Below are 25,796 nucleotides of genomic sequence, written 5' to 3' on the forward strand. Positions count from 1 at the left end.
GGCGTGACGTCATAAAAGCTTATCAGAGGGGGGGGCTCCCAACGTAATTCGGCCTAGTTACTATTGGGAGATTTAGGCACAGGCTCGTTGGAGGAGGAGGGAAAAGAGAAAAGGAAACAAGGCAAGCCCTATAAAAGGGTTCTAGGAGGGCCAAGGTCAGGACTTCAGCCTCGGCTCCCGCTGCCGTGACCGCCAACGGTTGCCAGGACATTGCATCATCTCCAGCGCATGACTCACCCACTTAAAGACTCGTGACCCTGAAGGGAGGGGGGGAAATTTCGGGAGGAGTCATTTCCGGGTGCGACGCGGCAGTATCCACCACAGCGGAGCTGCGTCACTCCCACTGGAGAAGGCGGGGCTTAGCGAAAGGACGACGACGGCCCATTGGGCGGCGAAGGGCGGAGGCTATCTTTGTTCCGCCAATGGAAAGGCGCGACGTCGCCAATTGGCCAGATATGGCGCAAGGGTTTCGTCATGCCGAGGGGCGGGGCGCTCTTTTAAAGATTTCTGTGACCATCCCGAGCAGGAGGTGGGAGGAGGCATTTGGAAGCCGGCGGGTGTCGAGAGCGGAAGACGATGAGCCGTGAGAGGAGAATGAGCCGTAGCCAGCAAGTTGGAGAGAGGATCGCGGGCGAGAAGGGGCCGCGTAGGAAGGTGCGGAGCTGGGAGGGGAGAAGCGCCTGACAAACTCGGTTGCCTGCGCACTTTTCGGGCGGCCAGTGGAGGGTTTCGATAGCTGGACAGAAAAAACGGATCGGTCTGTTCACGGACTCTGCATCTTTGGCGGATCTGGCGCTCTAAGCTGGACTCCGCTTGCAAGATGCGCGGCGCTTTCGTTGCCTCTTGACCTGAAGCACTGGCCAATATTGGCCGGTCCCTTTTTTTTCTCTCCACGTGTGCCCCCGACCAGTACCTGGAAAGGCTCGTTTTCTTCCCCCTTTTCCTGCCAGGTAGTCGGGATGGTTCATAGATCCTGGCTTGTGTTGAGTCTGCTTTCTACCCAGAGAGAGATCAGAACTCGAGGGGTGGATTTGCTTATCTAACAAACACTCAGTTAACATTTTAAACAGAACCGGCTGCAGGATTTGTGTGTACTGCATAAAGGGGGGGGGGCATTTGAGTCTATTTTTTTTTTTTATTAAAAACACCATTTCATAGAAAAGGGATGAGTGCCGGGGCATGGTGTAAAACTAGTATACGGTATAGTGCGTTGTGGATTCCCCCAAGCAACTCCCATTTCCTTCCTAGAAAATTTGAGAGGTGCCCAGATTTCCGGAGTGAACTTAAGGATGCTAGGTGGGTTTTGTAGTGCAGCCAAACCTGACTTTTCCTGGCTTGCTTAGTTTCCAGTGCAGAGAAGAGAAAGCTGTGGGGTTTATTTTCTAAAATAATTTGAAACTGGGTGCTTGGCCAGCTCAGGCTACATCCTTTCTCACAGCTATGTGCTTGCTGTGGGCCTGGCAAGTAACCCTGAGGACAAAGCTTTTGTTATAGCAAGCTCCCCTCCCACACAACCATTGGAAATGAAATCTTGCCTTGCTGAGAACTTTGAAGAATTTATCAGAATTTATTAAACTATTGGAGAAGTCTAAAAGGGATGCATTCTTGCCAGTAGCTGAGGACAGTGCTGCAACATTTCCCTGCCAAGTTTGGAAAGTCACCCCACCCCCAGGGTACTCTGGTTACTTGGAATGCCTGCTTCTCTAATTCCTTTGGGAACCATTCTCTTGCACACACATAAACATGCATCTTTCCACTAAGCTGCATAACAGTTCTTGGATCCCTAATTCTCTTAGTTTCTTGCATCACTCGGGGCTGATGAAAACCAGTGGTGTTGTCCCCTGTGCCTGCTAATGTTCCTGTGAGGTTCAGTGTAGTGTTGCTGCTTTGCTGTTTGATTTGGGGCATTGCAGAAATCTCTGTAGGAGATGCATGGCTAGAATGGAAAGCAGCCGTCCTTGGTTCCTGCCATGGGTGTTAAGAGTACAATCACACACACCAAGTGCCCCTGTCCATGAAGCTCATTGGAAAGCAGAGACTTAAGAGTTTGATGCATGTAGAGAGTAGCTGGTTGTAGGATGGAAGGAATGTTTTTTTCATAATCAAATGAGATTGATGTTTGTATTTTGTTAAAAGGAAACCACTAGATTTGGCAAGTGTAGATTCTGATTCTTACAAGTGTAAGCATTGTCTGATTTGGTCTGCTTGCAAGTGTCCTCTGATTTGCAGTTTAGCTTGTAACCCCCATGCTAATTTGGTCTCCTCTGCTTTACAAGGTGGGGATAGAGGGAATATAACTGTTTCTGATGCTGAGTTCAGTGAAGGAAGGGCGAGCTGCATCCAGATATTTTTTTCATCTGGATTTACCCTTTCTATAAAAAAAATAAGTGTTAGAAATAATGCATTTAAAAGAATTTAAAAAATGGTTTTGAGTATAAAATGCATAAACGTGCTACTTCCAAAAAACCTAAAGCCCTTAATGATTGCCTTGGCTGCAATCTAAATCATGACACAAAGATGATCAGGAAAAAAGGACTAACGTGAAACATATAGGTAATTGTCAATGAGCTCGAAGAAGAGGATAATGCTTTGATAAGCAGCAGCAGCACTTCCCCATTTTAAAGGACAGAAGTGAAAAAAAAATAAAGGGAATTTGTGGTGCCCCCATTCCACGCTGCTGTTCAGTGTCAAAGGGCAAGATTGTGGGGGGCTTTCCTTAGATGGGTGTAACACATTTATGATACACAGCGTCCTCTTTTAGTAATAATCACAGATTTTTCTCTTCTTTCAGTTTCGAACAAAAAATCGCACATTAATACATCACCACACTTGAAAAAAAGGTAAGAATCCAAGAAAAACAGGTTGCATGGAGGGAATCTTGGGAGAATTGTACTAAACTTCAAATAGATTCATTTTAAGAACTCTGCATTTTTGAGAGTAAATTGTTGAATTCAGTGGATTTGCTCCAGAATAGACACATTGTAAGATTGGATTATAGAGTCTCCTATCTTTCCGCCTTCAAGGTAGGCCAGGTCAAGAAACGGGTCGTGGCAGGGATTCTGGGGATGCTTTTTGTAGGACAGAATAACAAAATCTGGAAAGCCTATCTTAATTTCTTTCTGCTTTAACTAAACAAAATCAAGGCTGGATCATTTCTCATCCTTTTCTCACTGGGATTCAGTCATTTTTTCCGAAGGTCCCCCTTTCACAGTTTGCTCATTCCTTCCTCATTTCCTTATGTATATAATTATCACTAAGAAATTTGTGGAAGAGTAAGAACAATACAAATTTTGAAAGAAAAATAAAACTATGGAAAGTAATGTGGATGAAAAAGTGCAATAAAAGAAATAGAGAAAAGAAAAGAAAAAAGTTATAAAGAAGCTACTTCCAATCTTCTTAACACCAGTTCCAAGTACCTTTATATTTTGCCTTTTCTCCATAAGAATACAACATAATATCCTTCTTTCCATAATCTACCCTTTCTAATCATCAGTCACAAGTTCATTTCTTTTTCTTTTTTCAGCAGAAAGCCCAGAAGGGCTTTCTGGTCATTGACAAATGTAGTTGTTGATTTTTAATCAAACAACAACCTCTGCTAATCCTGTCATCTCTACCAGCCATTTCTTCATTGTTGGATATTTCAGAATCTTTCCACTTTTTGTATCTATAATTATCTTGGTCTTCCATAATGCTTTTCTAATTGTCTATCCATTAGCCCCAATAAGAAAAGTTCTGGTTTTAATTGAACGTTAATCTTTAAAATTTGTGGTATTGCTGTGTACCTGAGCCCAAACCCAAAATTTTCTGGCTGTTTTGTAAGTCCACCAAACATGATAAAATGACCCTTCATGCGTTCCACATTTCCAGCTTAATTTTTCCTCATTCCCAAGGTCATGTCTCATTCCTTCACCTTGGGACAGGCACAGGGAATGGGTTCCCATGTTGTAATACATCAAGGGGGCACTGCTTTTTTCAGGTTTGAGATGTGAAGTTTTGACATTTCCCTACCCCCATTATCATGTGACCACATTTTGGGTGCTTGGCAAGCAGCCCACGTCATGGCTGTAATTTATGACAATTTTTCCCGAAACGGGGGTTTACGTTTCAGAAAAAAATTCCCCATAGAGAACCGTGGGTTTGCTTAATGACTGCAATATTTAAATTACAACCTCTGCAAAAAGGTCACAAAATGCTGACCTGCTTTACAACCGTCATGACTTACAAGCAAAATTGCAAACTCAATTACGGATGTAAGTTGAGGATTACCTGTGACTGTTTCAGGAGTGTCCAGCATTCTTCTTACTTTAATAACCTAAAGAATATTATATTTAGCAGAAAAGTTGCATTTAAAAAATAATATATTATTCAATTTCATTCATTCACTCTTTTAAAACTAGTCTTTTTTCTAGGCAGTTACAGTTATACTGTAAAAATAGTTATGTTCATTTAGAAGAAACTGTAAACCAAGCTCTTCATAACAATAATAATGTTATGTTCTTAGAGGCACAAATGTCAACATAAACTACTTGCTGTTCTTTCTTTGACCTCCCCCCCCCCAAACTGATGTATTTTTATTGCACAATATATTCTATCTGTATAATTTACAAATATTTATATCATAAATAAATGCCGTGTTCATATGGTTGTTATCAGTTATCTGTTGAAATAATGCCTAGAATGGTGGCTTATTCAAGTAAAGTATTTGGATCAGTGGGGAGGGATACATATTTATGTGAATTGAAGCTTGTACTTAGAAAAGCATTTTAAAACAAATAATTGGTTTTCATTGCTTGTTTAAAACAAACTGGTTTTTAACGGTTTTGCTGTTGTTTCCTTGTGGAAGACAATGCAATCATGGTGCTTTTCACCAAGAATATTTTAAATGTCTTTAAGATGCTTCCATTGTGTATACGAAAGTTATTCCAGAATTGGTAATTTATACAGCTGATAGCTGTAAAATAGAGCCAGTTTGGTGCAGGGATTAAGGTGATGGACTTGAAACCTGGAGCCTTCAAGTCCTAATCCTTCCATAGGCATAACAGTCAGTTGGGTGTTTTTGGGCCAGTCACACACTCAGCCCAACACAGGATGGCCGGGAATCAGGGCAATCTGCTCATGTTCAAGTTTTAAATAGACACAGACCTGGTTGGCTGTGGAAAGCTTACGTAAAAGGCTAGGCTTTTTTCAAAGATGCCTGAAATTTGCTTTAGTGGTCCAATATGTTTCAGAATATACATTACAGGAAAAGTTAATTGGACAGAGAGGCTCTCTGTGCCAACTCACTGCGCTATGCAAGCCTTCACTGCTCAGTCACTTGTTTTGGCAAACCTGCTTGTGGCTCTGTTAATTGCTGATTCAGAGCCTCCAAAAATGGACGGTGCTTTCTACTCTGAGCATGTCCCAGCTGGTCTCCAGGCCAAGGAGGAAAGAAAACTTCCATGTCTGAGATGTAGGAAAGCTTGGCTAGCCCTCCCAGCCTGTCTTGTGATGATGACTCACCTCTTATTTCTCACAGTCCAGGAGGTTTGCTTTTGCTAACCTCCGCCCATTGTTAAGACATCTGGAAAACCCCCGACTTATCTCCCTGTGCAGTATGACTTGAATACAGTATTGAATTCAGAGCTCGAATAAAGAATCAGCTCACAGCAGGTATATGGAGAAAACACCATTTTCCCTGCCTGTTTCCCCCCCCTCCCCAGTAGATCATTTAAGTAAAATAAAATTGGTAAGGTGCCTCTGAAATGGAATGCTTCATGGTTACACGGATACACGCTGCAGTTTTGCTCATGTGTACCTACATGCTGTAAATACAATGGACCAATTTCAGTCATACATCAAAAATATGGCATATATTGACAGCCACAATTCTTATTCTGAAGCAGTCCTGCGAAGTTCAGAACAGGCTTGTCGGGAGGGTACGATCCAGTGTAAGTTGGCTGATGCCAACTTAGTGATTGGTCTCATTGAAAAGCTGTTCTGCCTTTTGCTAATAGGGTGTTCAGCCTTTCCCAACCTAGTTGCCCTCTCATGTGCTGCAATCAGGTTGGTCCTCCGTAAGAGTGCTGCCCAATTTCAATTTGAGGTTGCTTTCTCCCCCCCCCTCACAGCCCACGTGCATTTTTACTGTTCTCTTTAATTTTTGCTCTTAAAAGAATTTGCTCTGCCTCGGGTACATTGAGCAGATATTGTAGGGGCTTCTTTTGGGAACATGAGAGAGAAGGCTTCCTAACATGAGAGATGAGAAGGTTTTCTACTTGCCCATTGTTGTAATTCAGTGATGGCGAACCTTTTAGAGACTGAGTGCCCAAACCGCAACGTAAAACCCACTTATTTATCGCAAAGTGCCAGGGGCCCATCAGTATTGTGGTGTCCTCGGGGGGGGGGGAAGGGAGGCACCTCTGAGTGCCGCCTCTGGTACGCAAAAACCAGGGGCATAAAAATGGGCCACCATGCTGCAAGGTGCAAAAACGGCCGTCGCCGTAACGCAGGGTGCAGATACAAGGTGCTGCACCACGCAAGAATGGGGCAGGGCTAGTGAGTATCATGCAGGCACTAGCCACGCCTCATTTGCAGCATGTGCATGCTCGCGGCCCCGTGCGTGCACAGGCGCATGTAAAATACTTCCCCCTCCCTTTTCTTCCAGTCCGTCAATCGACAATGGTTGGTGACCTCTGCTCTACCACCTCTACTTGAGCTTGCTAGTCGGCCGCTTCGCCTCCTTTGTGCTGGGTGGGGCTCCTGCTCCGAGCGGTGGTGGTGGCCTGATGGACCTGCTGCTGGCGGCGGCGGTGCGCGTCCCAACAGAGAGGGCTCTGAGTGCCGCCTCTGGCACGCGTGCCATAGGTTCGCCACCATTGTTGTAGGTGATCTGAATTAAAATGAAGCCTTGGAGAAACTTTTTCTTTCTCCCAGAGCAAGTCTAACTTGCTGAGCTGTGTGGCAATCTACAGAGATGTTATCCGGTTTTCTGACAGCATCCATAACTTTGTCTTTCAGAAGCAGTGTGGCTGTTTCTGAACCATGATGGCAGAATCCCTGCCCTTTTCACTGGGCACACCAGTGCCCACCTGGGAATTGGAAGCCTGGTACGAGGACTTGCAGGAAGTGCTGTCCTCGGATGTATCCAACAGGACAGACCCCTCTGGGGGCGGACAGGAACAGGTGAGTCAAATGGCTTTTCTCTGATGCTTTCAGAACTGCTGAGTCCTGCATCAAGTGGGCGGTTGGATTCTATTGTTCTTTTATGGGCTGGCTCTAGATCACACTATTTCCTGCATTAGAGGGATGTGGCCACTACCTACAACAACAGATCTTGCAATCCTTTAAAAATGGGTACATTCCTTGTAGCATAAAACCACGTGCCCCAGTCAGGTGCCTTCCAGATGTTCCTATAATTGCTCACACTGGCCAGGTTTGGGGAGTTATAGTTGCACGCACACAAATAAGAGGAGGATGCCCTTGCATTTTACTTCATTTATGATTCCTCCCCTCCATCAAGGGATGATCTGAAGAGTTGTGTTCTAGAACGCTACAGTTGTTATATTCATCTTTCAGTGCTTTCATTTTTTTTTCCAAGTTAAAGTCTCAGTAATGTAAGGAATTATTAGATATATTTCAATTAAAAAAATGCCTGAGTAATTGTAGCTTCCTCAGGTCTTTCCAGGGGTGGTTTTATAATCTAAGTATGTGTGCTCAGAAGCCATTTGTACCTTTCAGTAAATGTATAATTTGAGTAGTGGGCATATCGGAGTGTTCTTTCTGGCTGTTTTCCACTATAGCAGCGTCTCTCAACCTTGGCTTTTTAAGATGAGGACTTCGACTTCCAGAATTCCTTAGCTAGCCACGCCAAAGTTGAGCAACACTGCATTATAGACCAACTGCACTGAACTCAGTTTTAAGTAGGTACAAGTAAGGTGGTTCTATTAAATGTTTCATTTGAGCTGCTTTTGACTATTGTCTTTTCTGCCATGGCTCCTGCCCTGTAGAACGTCAACCACCCTCCCCTCCCCCCCATCCTGCTGGCCTTCCAGAAGACCCTAAAACATGGTTTTTGCTAATGAGTCTCAGGATCCCATGATAGAATGAAGCCTGTTAGATGATGTTAACTGATGTGCTCTTTGTATGCTTTGCAGCCATTCTGTCTTTTAGGTTTTTTTTAGTTGTGATTTTAATAAGTTTTTATGTATTTTGTTGTTATGTATGCTGACAAGAGTTACTATGTGAGATGGGCGACTTATATAATCCACCTGGCCTTCCCAAAAGCCCCGAAGACTTGGCTTTTTCCCCAGGCGTTGGGATAGGATGAAGTGACTGCATGCCGGAAGCTTGATTTGGTGCCAGGTGTTTGTTTTTAATGTTTATGGTTTTAATGTTGCTTAATTCTTGATTGGGAGCCACCCTCAGTTTGGTCTAAAATGGGCAGCTATATAACTCTTTAAAATAAATAGTGATAAGTAAAAAAAAACTAGGCAAAAGATTATATTTTAAAATCCACCGTGCTAAATTGATAGCACTCATTGTTTGGTCATATATATTCAGAAGCAAGCCCTTCAATACAGCACTCCCAGTCTTCCCAAAAAATTGCTCAAAGGTGAGATGGGCCGAATATACATGTAATAAATGTCTTGACTTGTTAGTGTGCTTGTTGAGGTGTGACATTATCTTAAGAAAACACATGCATGGGCTTAGAAATTATTCTTTCCTTAGAAATGTATTATTCCACCAAGCCCGTCAAATAATGCAGTGAAACTTTAATTAGATAGGGCTGATATGGGGACATTTCTTTTATAATACCAAATGTTGATGTCTTTAATCTATTTGCAGTCCTCTTTCTAGCTTCAAGAGCATCAGAAATGCGAATGGAGGCGAGGGCTTAATACCAACATGGCTGCAAATATAAACTGCCAACCTTCATTATCTTCTGTCAGCTACCAACCTGGTTAAATCTCATTACTGGTGGTTTTGGCAGCATCCAGCTACACTACTAAGTGTGAAATTTTGGAATAGGATCCCCATTTTTTCCAATCACAAGAGCCCTTGCCTCAGGAATATACCAGCCGTCCTTGTTTAATGATCACAGTTGGGATCAGCAACTCGGTCATTAAGCAAAGTGAAACTGTGACTGTGCTGATTTTACTTCAGCTTTTCTTTGCTTTACATGCAAAGGTTGTAAATGTGAGGACTGGTCACAGAGTTACCTTTTTATCATTGTTGTAACTGAATGGTTGCTGTATGAGACAGTCGCTAAACAAGGGCTGCCGGTACTCTTTGCATTATATTGCTAGGAAGTAATAGGCACGGCTTGGCTACTCTGCATTTGGGAGGTGTAGATGCAAGTTCAGTAACAAAGAGACTTGTTCTTTCAGCAGTCTGATTACCTCCAATTTGTCTTGGTGGAGTTATTTGAACCAAAGTTGGATATTGTTCCATTTTTATCTAAGTTAAAAGTTTATACAACACAGGGCCCTTATATGCTACATATAACTTTTTCTGTTCCACTACGTGAGGATTTTACCCAACACTGAGTCAGTTAAACATGCTGCGTGGGCAAGGCAACACAGCAAATGGGAGACTGCATAGGAAGGAGGCGTTGTGAGTTATAAAATTTTCATAGGTTCTCAGGTTGTGAACTATAGTTTCCATGACAGCGTAGGAAGCTGTTTTCTGGATGCAAAGCAGACATTGAAGGGCTGTATTTGTTCTCTCAGGCATCAGAGCACTTCTTGGAGATCAGGTCCAAAATGCTGCACAGCTAAAATCTTCAGGTTAAATTGTACATTACAATGATTTATGTAACCCCCCACCCCTTACCCAAAGGACTGAGTGGATTTATTTCTCCCACTTTATATTCAAACTTGTAGAAACAAACAGGCAGCAAAGGCAGCCAGCACAAAGCCTTCCCATCGGTTTGACAGCTAAAAACTTTGTGTTTTTTTTAAACTTCCGTCTGCAGCCTGCCACAGAGGCTATTGGAGATGGAGGCCAGCAATATGCATCTTGTAACCCGTCTCTTGCTCCGCTTCTTTTTCAGAGGGAATTTGATGGCTTTGATGGTGGTGCTCTGTTGTGGAACTTGGAGACTTCCAATTCCTTGGAGCTTGATGGGGATATAGTGGCAGGAAACTACGAGTTGGAGCCTGATCTTACAGCAGAACTTTTGGAGCAACTGGGCAAGGAGCCCCCAGGGCCAGCTGAATCCGATTCTAGCCATGGTTCTCCTACACAGACAGGCACTGATGACGACGAAGGGATGTCTACTGGCCGGAAGAGGCGGCAGAGTGGCCAGCCTCACGGTGGCAAGAGACGGCGCGGCAGAGAGCGGGAGCAGCAGAATGAGCGCAGAGTGGCTGAGCTCACAGCACATAATGAGCACCTCCAGCAAGAAATACAGCGCTTGAGCGCTGAGGTGGAAGCTACACGAGCAGCGCTCATCCAGCGGATGGTGAGCCTAAAGACATGATGGGTTCCGGGAACACTTTCTGCACTGAAATTATTTCTCCTTCCTATGGACCAAAGTGTGCAGGGCTTCATCCTTTCCGGATTGAGTGACTGTGCTGCACGCCGAAAGGAGGGGCACTTGTTGACACCTTAAAACACATCGGTGCCCTGCGACATTTTGAACTTGAAAAACTTGTTCCTACTCTGGACTTCCCTTACAGAACTGCACTATGTGTGACCCAGTTATTTTAGGCAAAGAGGAGATCCCTGACTTTCCTAGAGACTGACTATGGCAGTTGTGCAACTGACTTGTTCTTAATAGTTATCTCTTCTTGTCCTTGCGTGGAGATGCAGGGAGGGATGTCTGCGTGTATCGTTCCGTATAACAGTGCTTTTGTACTTGTATAAAGAACAATAAAGTATTTATTTTGTCCGGTGTAATCCAACAATTTGAAGGTTCTGGAACTGTTTGTGGTAGTGACAAAAAGACTGAAACAAGGAGAAAATTAAATGGGATCACAGTTGCTAGCAATTGTCCCAAACAAAATGAACCTGAGATGTCTTGATTGCGATCACAGCTCAACAGTTCACTTTTTCTTTTTCCCTTTTCCTTCTACCACACTGTGTTGCTTCTGCAGTTCCACCAACTCTGAGACCACAGCATCAACTTGCTCTTTTCCAGCACCCTGGGCCTTTGTGTGTTTTACCTTGTTACCCTAGATACAAAACTGCAATGAGTATATGGCAACCTTGTTCAACAGGAAACACCAAGCTAAAAACAATATAAGCTAAGGTTTTCGTGGAAATTTAGACATTTCGTGTTCCTTTACTAACTTCCTAAAATGTATTATAATTTCAAAGAAAAGTGGAACAGAAATAATTACTGGTAGAAATGCAGACTTGAGTATGGAAAGTGCTACACCCTTCATATATTGTATAATGAACGGTTAAGGGAAATGGGTATATCTGGCCTAACGAAGAGAAGGATTAGGGTGACATAATAGCTGTTTTCCAGTACAGGTAGTCCTCAATTTACGACCACAATTGAGCCCAAAATTTATGTTGCTAAATGAAACGTTCATTAAGCGAGTTTTGCCCCATTTGTTAAGTGAATCACTGCAGTTGTTAATAACACAGTTAAGTTAATCTGGTTTTCCCATTGACTTTGATTAGAAGGTCGCAAAAGGGGATCACATGACTCTGGGATACTGCAACTATCATAAATATGTGTCAGTTGTCAAGTATCCAAATGGCCATGGGGATGCTGCAACAGTCAGAAGTGACAAATGGTCATAGGTCATTTTTTCCAGTGCTGTTGTAACTTCGAACAGTCGCTAAACAAACTGTTGTAAGTCAAGGACTACCTATACCGGGTAGGCAACCTTGGCTCTTTTATGACTCGTGGACTTCAACTCCCAGAATTCCTGAGTCATAAAAGAGCTAAGGTTGCTTACTCCTGACCTATACAGTCACAGAAATGAAAGGGTTGACTTATTCTCCAAAGCACCTCAGGGTAGGACAAGAAGCAATGGGTGGGAAGCTCATTAAAGAGAGAGCCAACCTGGAACTAAGGCGAAATTTCCTGACACACAACAATTAAATCAATGGAACAAATTGCCTCCCCTGGAGGTTTTCAGGAAAAGGTTGGACACCCGTTTGTCTGGGATGGGCTCCTATCTTGAGCAGGGAGTTGTACTAGAAGACCTCCAAGGTCCCTTCCATTCCTATAAATCTATGATTCATTCTTAACTGGCAGCAATAAAATATGGGTGGGTAATCAACAGATCTTAATAACCTGCAGATCTAAAATATTGTATGGTTTAATATATACTAATACATTATTAACAACTACAGGGCATTTCATCCCCAATTTCTAGTCTAGATATATTTCTATTAACTTATAAAAAGACTTAATTCATCAATAAGATGAAAAAAGCTATAAAAACGCAAGGGAAAATATTGTGAATATGTCTTGGAGAATTTTGATTGCTAGAGTCACTGGGCATCTGAGAACAAAACGTGGGGGTTCTCACAAAATGGCTATCATGGTAGGGATAGCTAGTTTAACCAGAGCATTGCTAATGTGTAAACTACAATTTACACATCAGGCCGGCTGGAGTTATGCTACATGCTCAGCCCAAAGACAATTTAGTATGTTGTGCAAATTCACCATACTGGAGCTAGAAAAAAGGTTATTAGTACAATCCATTCAGTCTCATAAACCTACAGCATTATTTTATTGTGTTTTCTTAGAAATAAGTGATACCTAAGTGTGCTCATACGCAGGCAAAACACACCAATAAGCTATACAGGGAAGCCTAGCCCTAGACCTTAATGATACTACACTTGTTACTGACCTCATCCCCAACACTTCAGAATCCAATCTTACCCGTTTGTCTCCGTCCTGATGTTCCTTCCCTCCCAATGTTTTCTGGATATTTGCAGCTGCTTTTTGCTGGAAGCCAAAGAAGATAACAATTATTAAATGAGCCACACCTCTCAACTTTTTAACATACCTTACTCACACCATGCTTCTATGATAATCCAATCCAAATTGGATTATGCTTATTGACAAGAAGGGAAAATAATACTACAGATACTAAAAAATATTACAATGCAGCTGATTTCAGGAAATGGAGAAATAAGACATGCACTCCTTGTTAAGCACCATCCATAAAAGGAATATTATGGTATTGTAATATTAAGGTAAAAGGACTGGTGTGTGATTGTAGCAATCTTTAAGATTTTTTGGGGGGGGAGGGTTGAACTTGTAATACAAGCCACAAAGGGATGGTTATCATGGTTAATAAGCCATAGATATATGCTTCTTGGAGGAAGGATTCAAGTTAAATTATGGCTAGAGCACTTCAAGAGTTCATACAAGGAATTGATTCTCTGGTGGAACTCTAAAGGATGCTTGTGGAGAGTCAATAATAATTTATTAAATGTATATGTTGCTCAATTCCCAGTGATTCTGGGAAATTTATAAATGGTATAAAACAAGAAAAACATCAAACAACACAAAGAAAGGTAAAGATAGCAGGGTGAAAAACTAGTAGGAGCAAAAGAAAACAACCTGGGTTAAAAGGAAACCGCAGTCATCCTCTCCAAAGGCCTGGGTGAAGGACCTTCAAAACACCAGAAGGGCAGGGGCCATTTGTATTTTCCGGAGGTTAGGGGCTGTTACAGAGAAGATTCATTTCCAGGATTCCAACAGATGGTATTGCTTAATTGAAGGAACCTGGAGCATGCCAGCCCGACCAGATCAGATTGGCCAGGCAGATACTATGGGACACAGGTGAACCCCCAAGTAGCTAGACCCCTATGCCACAAAATGCTATCAGCTTAACAACTTTTACCTTTGGCTTCGGTGGGAAGTCTTCAGACTGGAAAGCAGGAGAAGGGAACCAGAGAAAGACCAGAAAGAGGCAGGAATAGTTAGGTGCTACAGCAGAGGAAGGTCTTTGCAAGCAACCTAGAGCAGGGGTAGGCAACCTTGGCTCTTTTTATGACTTGTGGACTTCAACAACCAGAATTCCTTAGCTAGCAATGTATATAAACCAGATTTCCCGAGGAGGAGGAGAAGGAGGAGGAGTACACAACAGCTACAGGAGAGATTTACTAATACTTGGGGCACAGAGCCCATCCCAATCCAGTTAACAGTATCAATGTAAAATACAGTCAACGAGTTGGGCTGCTCCAGTTTGACAGGAAAATTAAACCACAGATGCAGAAAAGTAAAAAGGGCCAAAGTAGGAGAGCCGGCAGGCAAAGTAAAAGTTGTTCTGAAAATAAAATACACTTTTAAAGAATATCTAAGTGCACATTTCTCCAAATGTTTTCTGAGGATGAAAGGATCAGAGGATTGGCCACCAACCTAGGAGCTGATCAATCAGCTTATACTATAGAAAGGAAGCTCCCCACAGTGTTTTGCAGGTAAAGAGCAAAGAAAAGAGTAATGAAATTATCATGGCTGATCTAAAATTCATAGTCTAAACATGAATGTAAGATCTGGGAAATGGAAATAAATTAACGTCAGCTAACACCCGTATTTTAAAATGTTTGTGTTTTGTGCATTTTTTAAAAAAAACCATGATCTTTTAATTTTTAAGAAGGTATATTCATATTATTTACTTTACAATACAGTGAAACCTAACTATCTAGACCTCAATGGGAGGGATCAAATTCTGCCTCATTATAATGTTGTCATCACACAATGACACCAATTATGTAAATGATGCAACCTGTGACATATGATTTGATTTTACCAGATATGGGAGAATAACAGCCATCTCCTCCCCCAACCAGTTCATACAGGCTTTGCTGTATGTCTGGTGCCCCCATCATAAGATTGTGGAAGGCACACCGTAAATGGATAGGCCTGCTTTTCCCCTCGTCAGAGATGCCAGAATGTAGAACGTAGCAAGATCCTCTGTGCGAATGGGCACCTCTCTGTCTCTGATGCTCAATTTCCTCATATTGGTGGCATATGAGCAATCCTTCTCAATTCTTTGTTCCCAATCACTAGTTGGCAATGACAGTACAACTCAGCAAACATGAAGTGAAAGGAAAAGCTGAGACCACTGGGGTATATCTGCATTTTACAAAGAGGATGTGCTTTTCTCCTTGGTTTTCCAGTAACTATCATGAATGAGTTAGGAGGAATTGTAGAGAAGGCAGACTTAACAACCTAGCAATCGAAAAAGAGGCTTTTACTTTGTGGGGAAGGGGGTTATGCATTTGGTTCTCGACCACAGCAGCTTTAAGTGCACCCTGCTTGTCAGGGTTTTTTTTCTCATCTTGTAGAGAAGAGGATCATCTGGCTACTGATCTCCTGGCTCATATAAAGTTGTGAGGTACAGTGTCAGCACCCCAACTATTTTGAGGAGCCTCAGAAGTGGTGTAGAGATGTCTCCTCTCACTGTCAACGGTTTCCAAAGAAGTCTGGATGAATCAGTTCTTCCGCCATTTCTTACCTGTCCTCCACTAAAACGCTTTCGCAAGTTTTCAATTTGTTCAGCCTCCAACTTTTGGAACAAGGGAGTCACCTGGAATGAAATGTAGAAGAACATGAAAAATCCGGGGGGCTCTCTGAGGTCGAATTACATACACACAGGTCTACATGCATTCTATAGGCTTATCATCTGAGTGCTGTATCCGGTTATCCTCATTCATGTAGTTGCATGTAAATGTTTGGAATTCCGTGGACAGTATCTGATGAAGGTACGAAACAGCTAGAGTAGACGGGTAGCATAGCATAACTTAAGTTCCCAACAGTGTCACTTCTGTCTGTGTAGCCATTAAGCTATTGTTTAATATTAAACTATTAAGATTAATATCAAACAATTTATATAAATTATATCTCATCAACCCCCTGCCCCAAATAATTTATTATTTAATCTAGTTTGGCCTAGTGCAGAGGTCTCCAACCTTTCTGGGTTCGCAGCTCAGAGGGAAGGAGAGCAGCTTTCAAATTCGTGTGTGCACATGCGCGCACGCAAACAGCACCATGTGCCTGCAAATGGTGCCATATGCGCCGGCACGGCACTAGCGGCCCTGTTCACGCATGTGCAAATGGACCGCGCACACCCACCCGCTAGCGGGCACTAGCACGAGTGGGGGGGAGTGCGTGCGCATGTGTGCACGTGCCAGCCAGCCATTTCCGCAGCCCATTGGCCAAGAGGCCGCAGCCCTTATTGGGCTGCGGCCCATACATTGGGGACCCCTGGCCTAGTGGTTAAGGCACCAGGAGACTGTGAGTTCAAATTCCGCCTTAGGCATGAAAGCTAATTGGGTGACCTTGGGCCAGTCACTCTCTCTCAGCCCAATTCACCTCACAGGACTGTTGTTGTGGGGAAAATAGGAGGAGGAAGGTGTGTTAGATATGTTCGTTGCTTTGAGCTATTTGTAGAAATAATAAAGGCAGGATACAAATAAATATGAAAACAATTTAATAAATACTGCTTTAACTAATAGTATTGTGAATAACAACAACAATATCAACCCCTTGGATAGTCCCATTGACTCTTGGGCTCAATACTGACCACTTTGGAGAACCCTGATAGCCACATTTATCAATGGAAGAAACTTCGACACCAGGAAATTAACTTACACAAATGGTTTTGAAGTTTCCCTTGTGGCTTGGCTGCCTAGAATATACAGAAGCTATTTTCCTTATTGGTTTCCAGCATGATCCAAAACAACAGTTTTTAGGAACAATAAAAGGAAAGAAGCTCAAGCTTGTAATAGGAAAAGTATAATTATATCACTTTTAGAACTGAGTAAACCTATGCTTCTTCTGGCAAATAAGTTATATATTTTTTAGTACGGAACAATATTTCTTACATGAATCTTGACTGCATCTAAGCTGGTATTATTTATTCTTTTTTCCCCCTGGCACTTGGGAGAACTGCTTCTGTTACCTATCACATGGCTTCCATCCCCACTGCACGTACCGTGCCAATCTGATGTCCAGCTGGCAGGGTGCAGACGAAGTCATTGGTCACAACATTAAAGCTGGATGCAATGCACAGCTGGTCCTGGATTGCAGCGCTCACAGTGGGCATGTAAGGTTGCAACACAACTGACAGCAAGCTTGCAATGTTGACAGCCAGCCCTATCACAGTGCTTGCCCGTTTTCTAGGAAGAAAAGAAAAAGACATCTCTAAGAAGAAGAAAAAAGCAGCAAAGCCAAGAAAATGGGGCAATAACCAATAGGCAACATTGATAGTTTAGTCTAGTGGTCCTTAGCCATGAAACTTGGCTGGGTGACTTTGGGCCACTCTCTCTCAGCCCAACTCACCTCACAAAGTTATTGTTGTTGGGGAATTAGGAGAAGGAAGGTGTGTGGAATATGTTCGCCTGCTTGAGTTATTTGTAAAAATAATCAGGCAGGATACAAATTTTTTAAAAAAGAATCAATATTTAAATAAATGTCTGAAAATAAAACCCAGCTCACAAGAATAAAAGCAGAGAAGCATCAAGGCATTTTTGTCTCTAAACAACTAATCTAACCCAAATAAGCTGTATCACAACGTTGGGAGGAGAATTCCCTTAGTTAGTTCTGCTTGAAGCGGACCATCCCAAAATAGCCTTTGCCCACCATCAGACACTCACTTATCTGCATCACTGCCTTTGATGCATTTCCAGGGCTCATTGACCTGAAGGTACTGGTTGCCATGGCGAGCAATATTCAAGATGCTGCGTAAGGCATCACGAATCCTGAGAGAGAGAAAAGCCAAGAGACAAAGTTGTTGAAGTAGCAGAGGTAAGGAAGAAAATGGCAGTTTACTTCTCGTTGCTGAGAAATACTTGGCAAAACTGAGCAGCCCTCCCACGCAAACATGCAGGAAACCTTCCAGTAAATCTGTTGAGCTTTTTCCTTTCAAATTCTCAAGCAGCCACTTACAACAGTCTTGGACATTTCTAGGTAGACAAACTAATAAAGAACATGCAAATTAATCATAATCTCATCTGAAGTTTTCAAGATTATGAAACCAGCATCCACAAAGGTTTAGATATTCAGGTGTTGCTACTTCACACATTCAGAGCCAGTCTGGGACAATCTCTAGCTCAGATGACTCCCCACAAGCATAAAGGATGGAAAAGAGCCTTCCATTTTTTCAAAACTTCTACCACTGCAGTTGTTCATGCATATTCTTCAGGAAAGGTTTTGTCTAAGCTACCGATTACATAGCTCCTAGAGTTACTGGCAGATGCTAGATTTCCAGGACGTACTTGACCTTCTCCAACAACTGGTTGTATTGCCGCAGTTCCAACGTGATGTGAGCCAACAAGCGCTTGTCATCCTGGGTTAAGTCCATCGCAGGGACGCAACCCCCGAAGAATTTGCACACAAAAGTTCCTGCTCTGAAAAAGGAAGCAAAGACAAGGGAGAGAGCTAAGAGGATACATTAAAGTTTGATACATTAGAGGTTTACAGAAAGCTAGATTAATTCTCATCTTTTCTTTCCAACTATCACAATCTACCTATCTGGGCAACTCCTGGACAGTCAAATAATGAAAGATGTTTACACAAGGATGACAATGCATTGGTTACTTGACACTTGGCCTAACTCACATTCTGTAGGTCACAGCTACGGGCCTGTTCTGGTACATCTGAATCTCTCATTCCAGAAGACCCCAGAAAACTATATACTATAAACAGAGATTTAAGTAGTATGGAATTCCAATCCCCCACAATTTTCTTTTTTTTCCCAGTGCCTCCACCTAGTAAATTCTTGCACTAGCCAAAGGAAGTTTTCTTTTTCCTCTTTGGGATTGACCATTTGATTTCTCCTTTTCATCCTCAACACAGTTTAAGTTTAGACAAAGAGCGATGTCTAAATGTAACTCCTATGAGCAACACAATGATTGCTGTTTTGCAAAATTGTCTCACAAAATTTTTCAAAGAATGCCCCCAATTTTATAATGTCCCTACATCTACTGAGATTTCAACAATCTCGTACATGAACACCAAACTATCGCACAGTACAACTTTGCCCACAAATGGTTGCTGATATTTCTTCTGGTTAGGGGATAGTTTTGTGTTATTCATTTTAACTGACCGACATAAAATTCTGTCTATCTATGTGAGATGTTGATGTTCTTGAGAATTAGAGAACCACATGGGCCATTGCACACAAGGTATGAAATGAGCACCAGAAAGTTACTGACCTGAAGACACAGTGAACAGGTGGAAAAAATAATCCTCATACACACACACACACACAAGGGCCTTTCCAATTTCAACCCTTCTTCCTATGGTGCCGCTTCACTCTCTACTCCTCGTCCTAACTCTAGGCCAGCCTTTGCAGTAGGCTAGTAAATAGTTTGTCTGAATCTGAATCTTTTTTTAATACTGTTTTTAGCTCATTCTGTACCCAAAGCTGAGCTGCCACACTGTTTTACTGAATTTACACCATGGGCCTATTTTTCTCTCGCCCAGATTTACCTATTGATAAAATTGCCGAGGGTATTCAGCAGCTCGGAGTTGTTTTTGATCATCAGATCATTCCAAGAGAAGGCACTATCTTGGCTCTCTGGCCGCAAGTAGAGCAGATAAAAGCGCCAGATATCTGCAGGAATGCCTGTGTCTTTGGCCATATCCCCAAAAACTCCCACACCACGGCTTTTGGAGAATTTGCCATCCTCATAGTTCAAATATTCTACAGGAAAAAAAAAGAGGGTGACGTTAGGACAGACATGTCAAACACAAGGCCCGGGGGCCGGATGCGGCCCATGAAATGGTTTCATGTGGCCCGCGAAGCCATCCTGGAAACAGTGAGGGAACGGCCCCCGCTGCCTTGGCCCTGGCCCAGGCCAGCCGGGAGCCAATGTACACTTTTGTGGTGGCCATCTATGCTGAAATACATTCAGTCTTAGCTCCATAAGCCCCACCCCCCGCATGGCCTGAGAGGAACAGTGAGGCTCCTCCAGGGGACCATGCCTTGGCACTTGCCCTGGTCCCACTCCCTTCTGCCAGAGACCCTCAGATCTATCCCAATCCTGCCCAGGCCCCCACAGGCACCCTTGACGCAAACGATGTAGAGCTGGCCACACCCACCCAGTAGGCCACACCCACTCCATCAATGCCCACCCAGTAGGCCGCACCCACCCTGGTCACACCCACCCGGCCCCGAGGGCAATCACAATGCTGATGCGGCCCTCAATGAAATTGAGTTTGACACCCCTGCGTTAAGACAGGGGTAGGCAACGTTGGCTCTTTTATGACTCGTGGACTTCAACTCCCAGAATTCCTGAGCCAGCTGGCTGGCTCAGGAATTCTGGGAGTTGAAGTCCACGAGTCATAAAAGAGCCAACGTTGCCCACTCCTGCATTAGGAACTGCTTTTTTAAGGATTCCTCCGTTGAAGAAAGGGAATGGAAACGGTCAGTTTTTGGTTCTAAGGCACCCAGCAAGACTAGAAGTGAGGAATGAAAAAAATGAGGTTTGTGGTTAATTCTCTCCCCCAGAAATTACCTGTTGCAATTAGATGGTTGACCAGAGTGTAATTATCACCGGTGCCCAGCAATGAGCAAGGAAACACAACGCTGTGGAAGGGAACGTTATCCTTGGCCATGAAGTTATAAAGCTGAACCTGAGAAGGGAAAGAAGAAAGAGTGAAAACATGGCATAAGGCACAGTTGTACCTCGACTTTCTGACAACTCTCTCCCATCCTGTGTGGCCTCAAATAACTGACTGTGACAGCACGTTATCACGATTAATTTTTTAAAAAATACGTCTTGCAATAATCAGAGGTACAGATTTCCTAAAGACATAATAATCTCATGCAATTTGCTAGGAGTGAGTTGAGGAACTTAAGAAGAAGTTTGGTTCTAAGTCAGCGGTTCTCAACCTATGGGTCGCGACCCCATTTGGGGTTGATCGACCATTTCATGGGGGTCGCCAAGCAAGGCTGTCCGCCATTTTTTTTGTCCGCCATTTTTTCCCCCTTTTCCGGCGGGTGCCTTACCTCCCTTGGGCTGGGCCAGCTGGTGGTCGGCCTGCTCCGTCTCTGCCGCTTGCCAGCTACGCCTCGGCCGGTGCAGGGGGCGGAACCACGCATGCGCGGCGCTCCCGGGCAGGGAAAGTCCTCGACTTACGACTGGTTGGGTAGTCCTCGACTTACGACCGGTTTAGTCCTCGACTTACGACCGGTTGGGGATCGCGGCATTAAAAAGGTTGAGAACCACTGTTCTAAGTAGTGAGCATGCTTAATGCTCAGAAGAGTTTATGTAATGGAATGATGGAAGAGTTCCCTGATTTCCCTGCCACAAATCTATTTATATTTTACATATTACAGAGATATATAAGTGAATACAGAAAATTTCGTAATGACGTATTCCTTCATATTATAAATAAAAAAGATAAAGTATTGTATAAATATTGTAAAGGTGCACTACTATGTATTTATAGTATTATACATATAAAGATATATTATCTTTGATATAAAGAAAGGAATCAACTTTCAGAAGCAAGTGCCTGGATTAGCCCACCTGTTCTGGGTTCTTCCACCATTTCTCCCACTGGTCGGTGTAATTAGCTGTGATGGACAGATAGCCAATTGGAGCATCAAACCAAACATAGAATACCTATTAAAAGTAGGGAAGGGGTTACATATAGAGATAGAGCCACAGAGAACAGAAAAAGAAATATCTGCGTGAGCAGCTGAGATTTGAGCTTCATACTGTGCCACATCTCTTGGCCATTAATTATCATATTTTTCTAAATGAAGATGACGACCCTGATTAAAACAAGAACGCATCTAGATTGTAGGGACAGAGGTGGCTCTTCACCCACTGACTTCACAAGTGTTTTTTTAGGTTCTGCATTCTCGGTCAGGCAGAAGCTAGTTCTCTTATTCAATAGCTTATGTCTCTAGTCTGAAAGAAAAATAAGGCAATGCACCACCTCCAACTTAAAGGTAATGACTGGGGATGCCTTATCTTCCTTTTGAGTAGGTACAATTAGTTCACATTATGGTATTATTGCTCACACAGAGATTGTTGCTCTTATTTCAAAATAGATGTTCTGTACAGACCTTCAGTTCTTTAGACTATAATTTACATACTGTAACTACTGGCTTGCTATATAGGGCTTGTGTGAACTTTAATCCCAAGCTATTCACATATTATGTCTAAGTGATATTCACACACAGTGTGACATTCAATCACACCCAAAAAATGTCTCTCTCTGCCCCATATTCCTCACCTTCTCACGGAAGCCATCAAGTGGAACTGATGTGCCCCACTTCAGGTCACGAGTGATACAACGTGGCTTGAGGCCATCCCGGATCCAGGAGCGGGTGATGTATCTTGAGTTGGGGGTCCAATCCCCACTGGACTGGGACACAGCCAACCATTTCTCCAGACTCTCTTCTAACTAGTTGTTGAAAGGTTAGAAAAAAAACAAACAGGATTTCTGGCTATGATGCAGCACTTGCCACGATGATAACAGTGTTAGGTAAATGACATCACATCTCTGCTTGCATCACTTTTAGCATTTTTCTCTTTTGTACTTCTAACGCTTATATACTACTCAGAGTGACAAGTAAAATCAAAATAAAAAATAGTATTTAAAGATAAACACACCCTTATACACAAAAAGCATTGCATAGCCAGTTGTGGCAAATACAGTATATGACAGTGATGGTGAATCCTTTAGAGATCAAGTGCCCAAAAACCGCCCTGCCCCCATCGCTCCGCCCCCGCCCCACCTGCCGGGCCACCCACCACCTCCATGGCCCGCCGCAGATTGCTCAGGCGGCCCTGCAGTGCCATGGTGGCCACGCCCTCCACCGCGCCCCACATCATCTGCGCATGAGGGGGTGCAAGGGTGGAGTCTTGTCCCTGCTGCCCAGCTGCCATGTGCTTGGATGCACTGCTCCACACCCAGGGGCGATTCTCCTCCGGGGGGGCTGCTGATGAGGAGGGGGCCGCTGGGGGAGGCAGGGCTGGGGCGATGGCGCGCATGCCCACAGAGAGGGCCCTGAGTGCCGCCTCTGGCACGTGTGCCATAGGTTCACCACCACTGGTATATGAGTATCTAATACTCAGAAAGTATATCAAAAAAAAGTATCAGAAAGTATACTTGCAGAGAGGGTAGGACAGAAATTTTTTACCCTTTTCTCTTCTTTTACCCCTTAAAACCTTCCAAATGAATTTTTATAGTTGTTAAAGTCGAGAACCTCTCTAAGGCTTGAGACATCAATTTTGTCCCCTAATGCAAAACAAACTAGAAATTTGTATTACACAAAAAACAAAATTGGATCCAAAAACCAAATATAGTACTGCTACATCTTTCAAAGGGTCATACAGGTAATCAGTAACTATTTCAGCTACTTCTCTTCAGTTTCTTATATGGAATACTGACTTAGAAGCCACTATTAATTCTTCCAACATATTTTTTTGTGTATCACGGTCATATGTACATTGTATATATATATATATGACAAATGTTTGAATGAATCCAACTGAAGAGTTCAGCCTTACTGTTCCAGCAACGTGACAACTGGCCACATCCCTCATGCTCACCAGAGCATCTCTTGCAAAAAAGCACATTTAAGAGTTCAATGTGTTGGAAATTTTTGGTCTTAGTAACGATTTACCTTCTGAGGAACATGACTATGGTCAACTGCTTGTCTCAGTTTGGCCCCTACTTATGAAACAATACATGCTTGGGCCTCCTTCATTCTTTCTAGCCTCATTCTAATCTCCACTTATATATTAAACTTGCGCTTCTAGGTGTATTTGGATTTTACCAAATATCATGCAAAGTGATATTTGACCCAGCTAAAATAATTTGTTTCATTCAGTGTCTTCCTTTTTATTATTTATTCATCCTTTCTATCACTTGCCCTTCTGGAATACACCTGGGATTTTGTGTTTCTTTATCCTAACATTAGTAATACAAGTAGTCCTTGGTTAATGATCATTTGTTGAGCAACTGGTTTAAAGTTTTGACAGTGCCGAACAAGGACTGGTCCTCAAAGTTACAGCTGTAGCAGGATCCTCTGTCACGTACCTTGATTTGAGTGCTTGGCAACCTGCTCCCCATTACAATGGTTGTGGTGTCCCATGGTCCTGTAATTGTCATTTGCAACCTTCTCTGCCAGCTTCTGACATGTAATATCAACGAGGAAACCAGCAGGAAGTTGCAATCACATGACATTGTGCTTAATGAACACATGACGTTTGATTAATGACCATAACTGGAATTGTAGAATGTAGAGATAGAGGTCATGTAGAGGCCGTGTGCAGCACACTGCCGTGGCTCAAATACCTCCATGATCTCACCTCCATGATCTCACCTAGTTCACACCAATAGGATGTTGCAGAACACTGCCCCTGGCTGGTGCCCCTTGGCTGATATATTCTTAAGGACTGGCAAGGAGAATCCACCAATAAAAATGCTGTTGCTACTTTATCTTTTGCTGCTTGGAAAAACTGTATAAAAGCAATAAACACTGCGAAGGCAGTCAGACATCTTTGCACCCTGCAATGACTGGTCTCTGATTCCATCAGTAGAACTGCCATCATAGGTCAGTGCACTTATGTAACATTGTACTGTATGCGTATCACTTAGCGAGAGTTTCTCATCCCAATTACCATTGTTAACTGAGGACTAACTTAATCCAGGTAGGAAGTGAAATTTTCTGGTGCCTTCTTTGGATCAAAATAGTTTGCTCATCTGAGGAGAGAAATTAATTTTCCTGTGCCTGTGCCAGGTTTAATTATATCGATTATTTTTTCCCCTATCAGAACATTACAACATGACTATATGTAATAGAAGGGCAAGGGGTTCTATCTTAGATATGCTTTATTGACATTGGTTGTATGACGTATGTTGTTCAGAGCAGTATTTTCCAGATAAGTTACTATTTAGCTATTGAGGCTTTATAAGCGTTAAGATTCAAAGTTTGCCCAATATTCCCTAGTTCTGATGGTAGAAATCATCCCAGTGCATACCACGTGTCTTTTGTTTGTAACCAGGCAACTTGAAAATCATTTCAGGTATGACATGAAACGTTAGTGTACGTTCTCCTAGATAGTTAATAATAATTTTAATGAAGTGACTGTATTGCTATACCAACTATCAATATTCAGCAAATGTGTAGAGCACTCCCATTTCCTGAAGTTGCAGTTTCTGATGAAGACCTTCACTGATGGGCAAATAGTAAGGGAAAATTATTTGAACTGGTTCCTATACCATCAACTTTATTTCTGCTTCACAAAATGGACCAATTGCACTCTAAGAAGATTCTTCAAAGATAGCTCCGAGTGAAGCCCACTTCAATAATCAAATCAAGCTGTTAATTAAATCCTATGTCTTCACGATCATGTCAGGCCTCGTCAAAGACTGGCTTAACCAACAAACTACTTTAAACTGGGCAAAGGAGCTGTGCCTTCAGGTGCAAAGCTGAATCAAGTAATATCCCCCATCTGCTCAATTCTAGAGTTCATTTACTTCTGTTGAAGAAGAGTGCCTCTGTCTGATCTGGATTCAGTCCTGGTTTATTGACAGTTTATCACTGCCACAGATGCTGATTCAAAGAATCATAGAACGCTGCCTTCTAAAGACAGAAGAACAAGGGGCTCACCTTGGGTAGATCCAGGAAGAGGTGCTGAGAAGATTTCACCACTGGGGTTCCTTGGCAGATTTTGCACATTGGTTTCTGTCAGAAGAAAAAGAAGAACACATCATGAAATAATTTATTCATCAAATTACCTAAACAGAATTACCACATTTCATAGCAGTATACCTCTAAATCCAAAGAAGTCTTTAGATCCTTTCAAGAAAAAGCCAACTATCCAGAATAAAGACTATGCTACACACAGATAGCTCACATCAAACAAAG

The 25,796-nt window shown here is 42.8% G+C and overlaps 2 protein-coding genes across 2 annotated transcripts in view; one reads left to right on the forward strand and one right to left on the reverse strand.

Moving 5' to 3' along the window:
• The first annotated feature begins 633 nt into the window (after window positions 1-633).
• On the forward strand, window positions 634-10,886 carry DDIT3 (DNA damage inducible transcript 3). The gene is made up of 4 exons (XM_015822618.1): window positions 634-654; window positions 2,792-2,840; window positions 6,997-7,161; window positions 10,031-10,886. Exons 3-4 carry the CDS (start codon window positions 7,021-7,023, stop codon window positions 10,457-10,459), a joined length of 570 nt encoding a protein of 189 aa, XP_015678104.1. The 5' UTR covers window positions 634-654; window positions 2,792-2,840; window positions 6,997-7,020; the 3' UTR covers window positions 10,460-10,886.
• Window positions 10,887-11,002: 116 nt separating this feature from the next.
• The window catches only part of MARS (methionyl-tRNA synthetase), a 28,201-nt gene continuing 13,407 nt past the window's right edge, over window positions 11,003-25,796 (reverse strand). Inside the window, exons 11-21 of the mRNA XM_015822616.2 lie at window positions 25,539-25,613; window positions 22,151-22,321; window positions 21,436-21,531; window positions 20,419-20,536; window positions 19,391-19,604; window positions 18,175-18,306; window positions 17,554-17,658; window positions 16,893-17,076; window positions 15,414-15,485; window positions 12,827-12,892; window positions 11,003-11,153 (exon numbers count right to left, since the gene is read on the reverse strand). Coding sequence (XP_015678102.1) covers window positions 11,025-11,153; window positions 12,827-12,892; window positions 15,414-15,485; window positions 16,893-17,076; window positions 17,554-17,658; window positions 18,175-18,306; window positions 19,391-19,604; window positions 20,419-20,536; window positions 21,436-21,531; window positions 22,151-22,321; window positions 25,539-25,613 — 1,362 coding nt within the window. The 3' untranslated portion in view covers window positions 11,003-11,024. The remainder of the gene's footprint in view (window positions 11,154-12,826; window positions 12,893-15,413; window positions 15,486-16,892; window positions 17,077-17,553; window positions 17,659-18,174; window positions 18,307-19,390; window positions 19,605-20,418; window positions 20,537-21,435; window positions 21,532-22,150; window positions 22,322-25,538; window positions 25,614-25,796) is intronic.

The sequence above is a fragment of the Protobothrops mucrosquamatus genome, unplaced genomic scaffold (genome assembly GCF_001527695.2).
Source record: "Protobothrops mucrosquamatus isolate PMUCROS unplaced genomic scaffold, P.Mucros_1.0 scaffold1628, whole genome shotgun sequence".
Lineage (NCBI taxonomy): Eukaryota > Metazoa > Chordata > Lepidosauria > Squamata > Viperidae > Protobothrops > Protobothrops mucrosquamatus.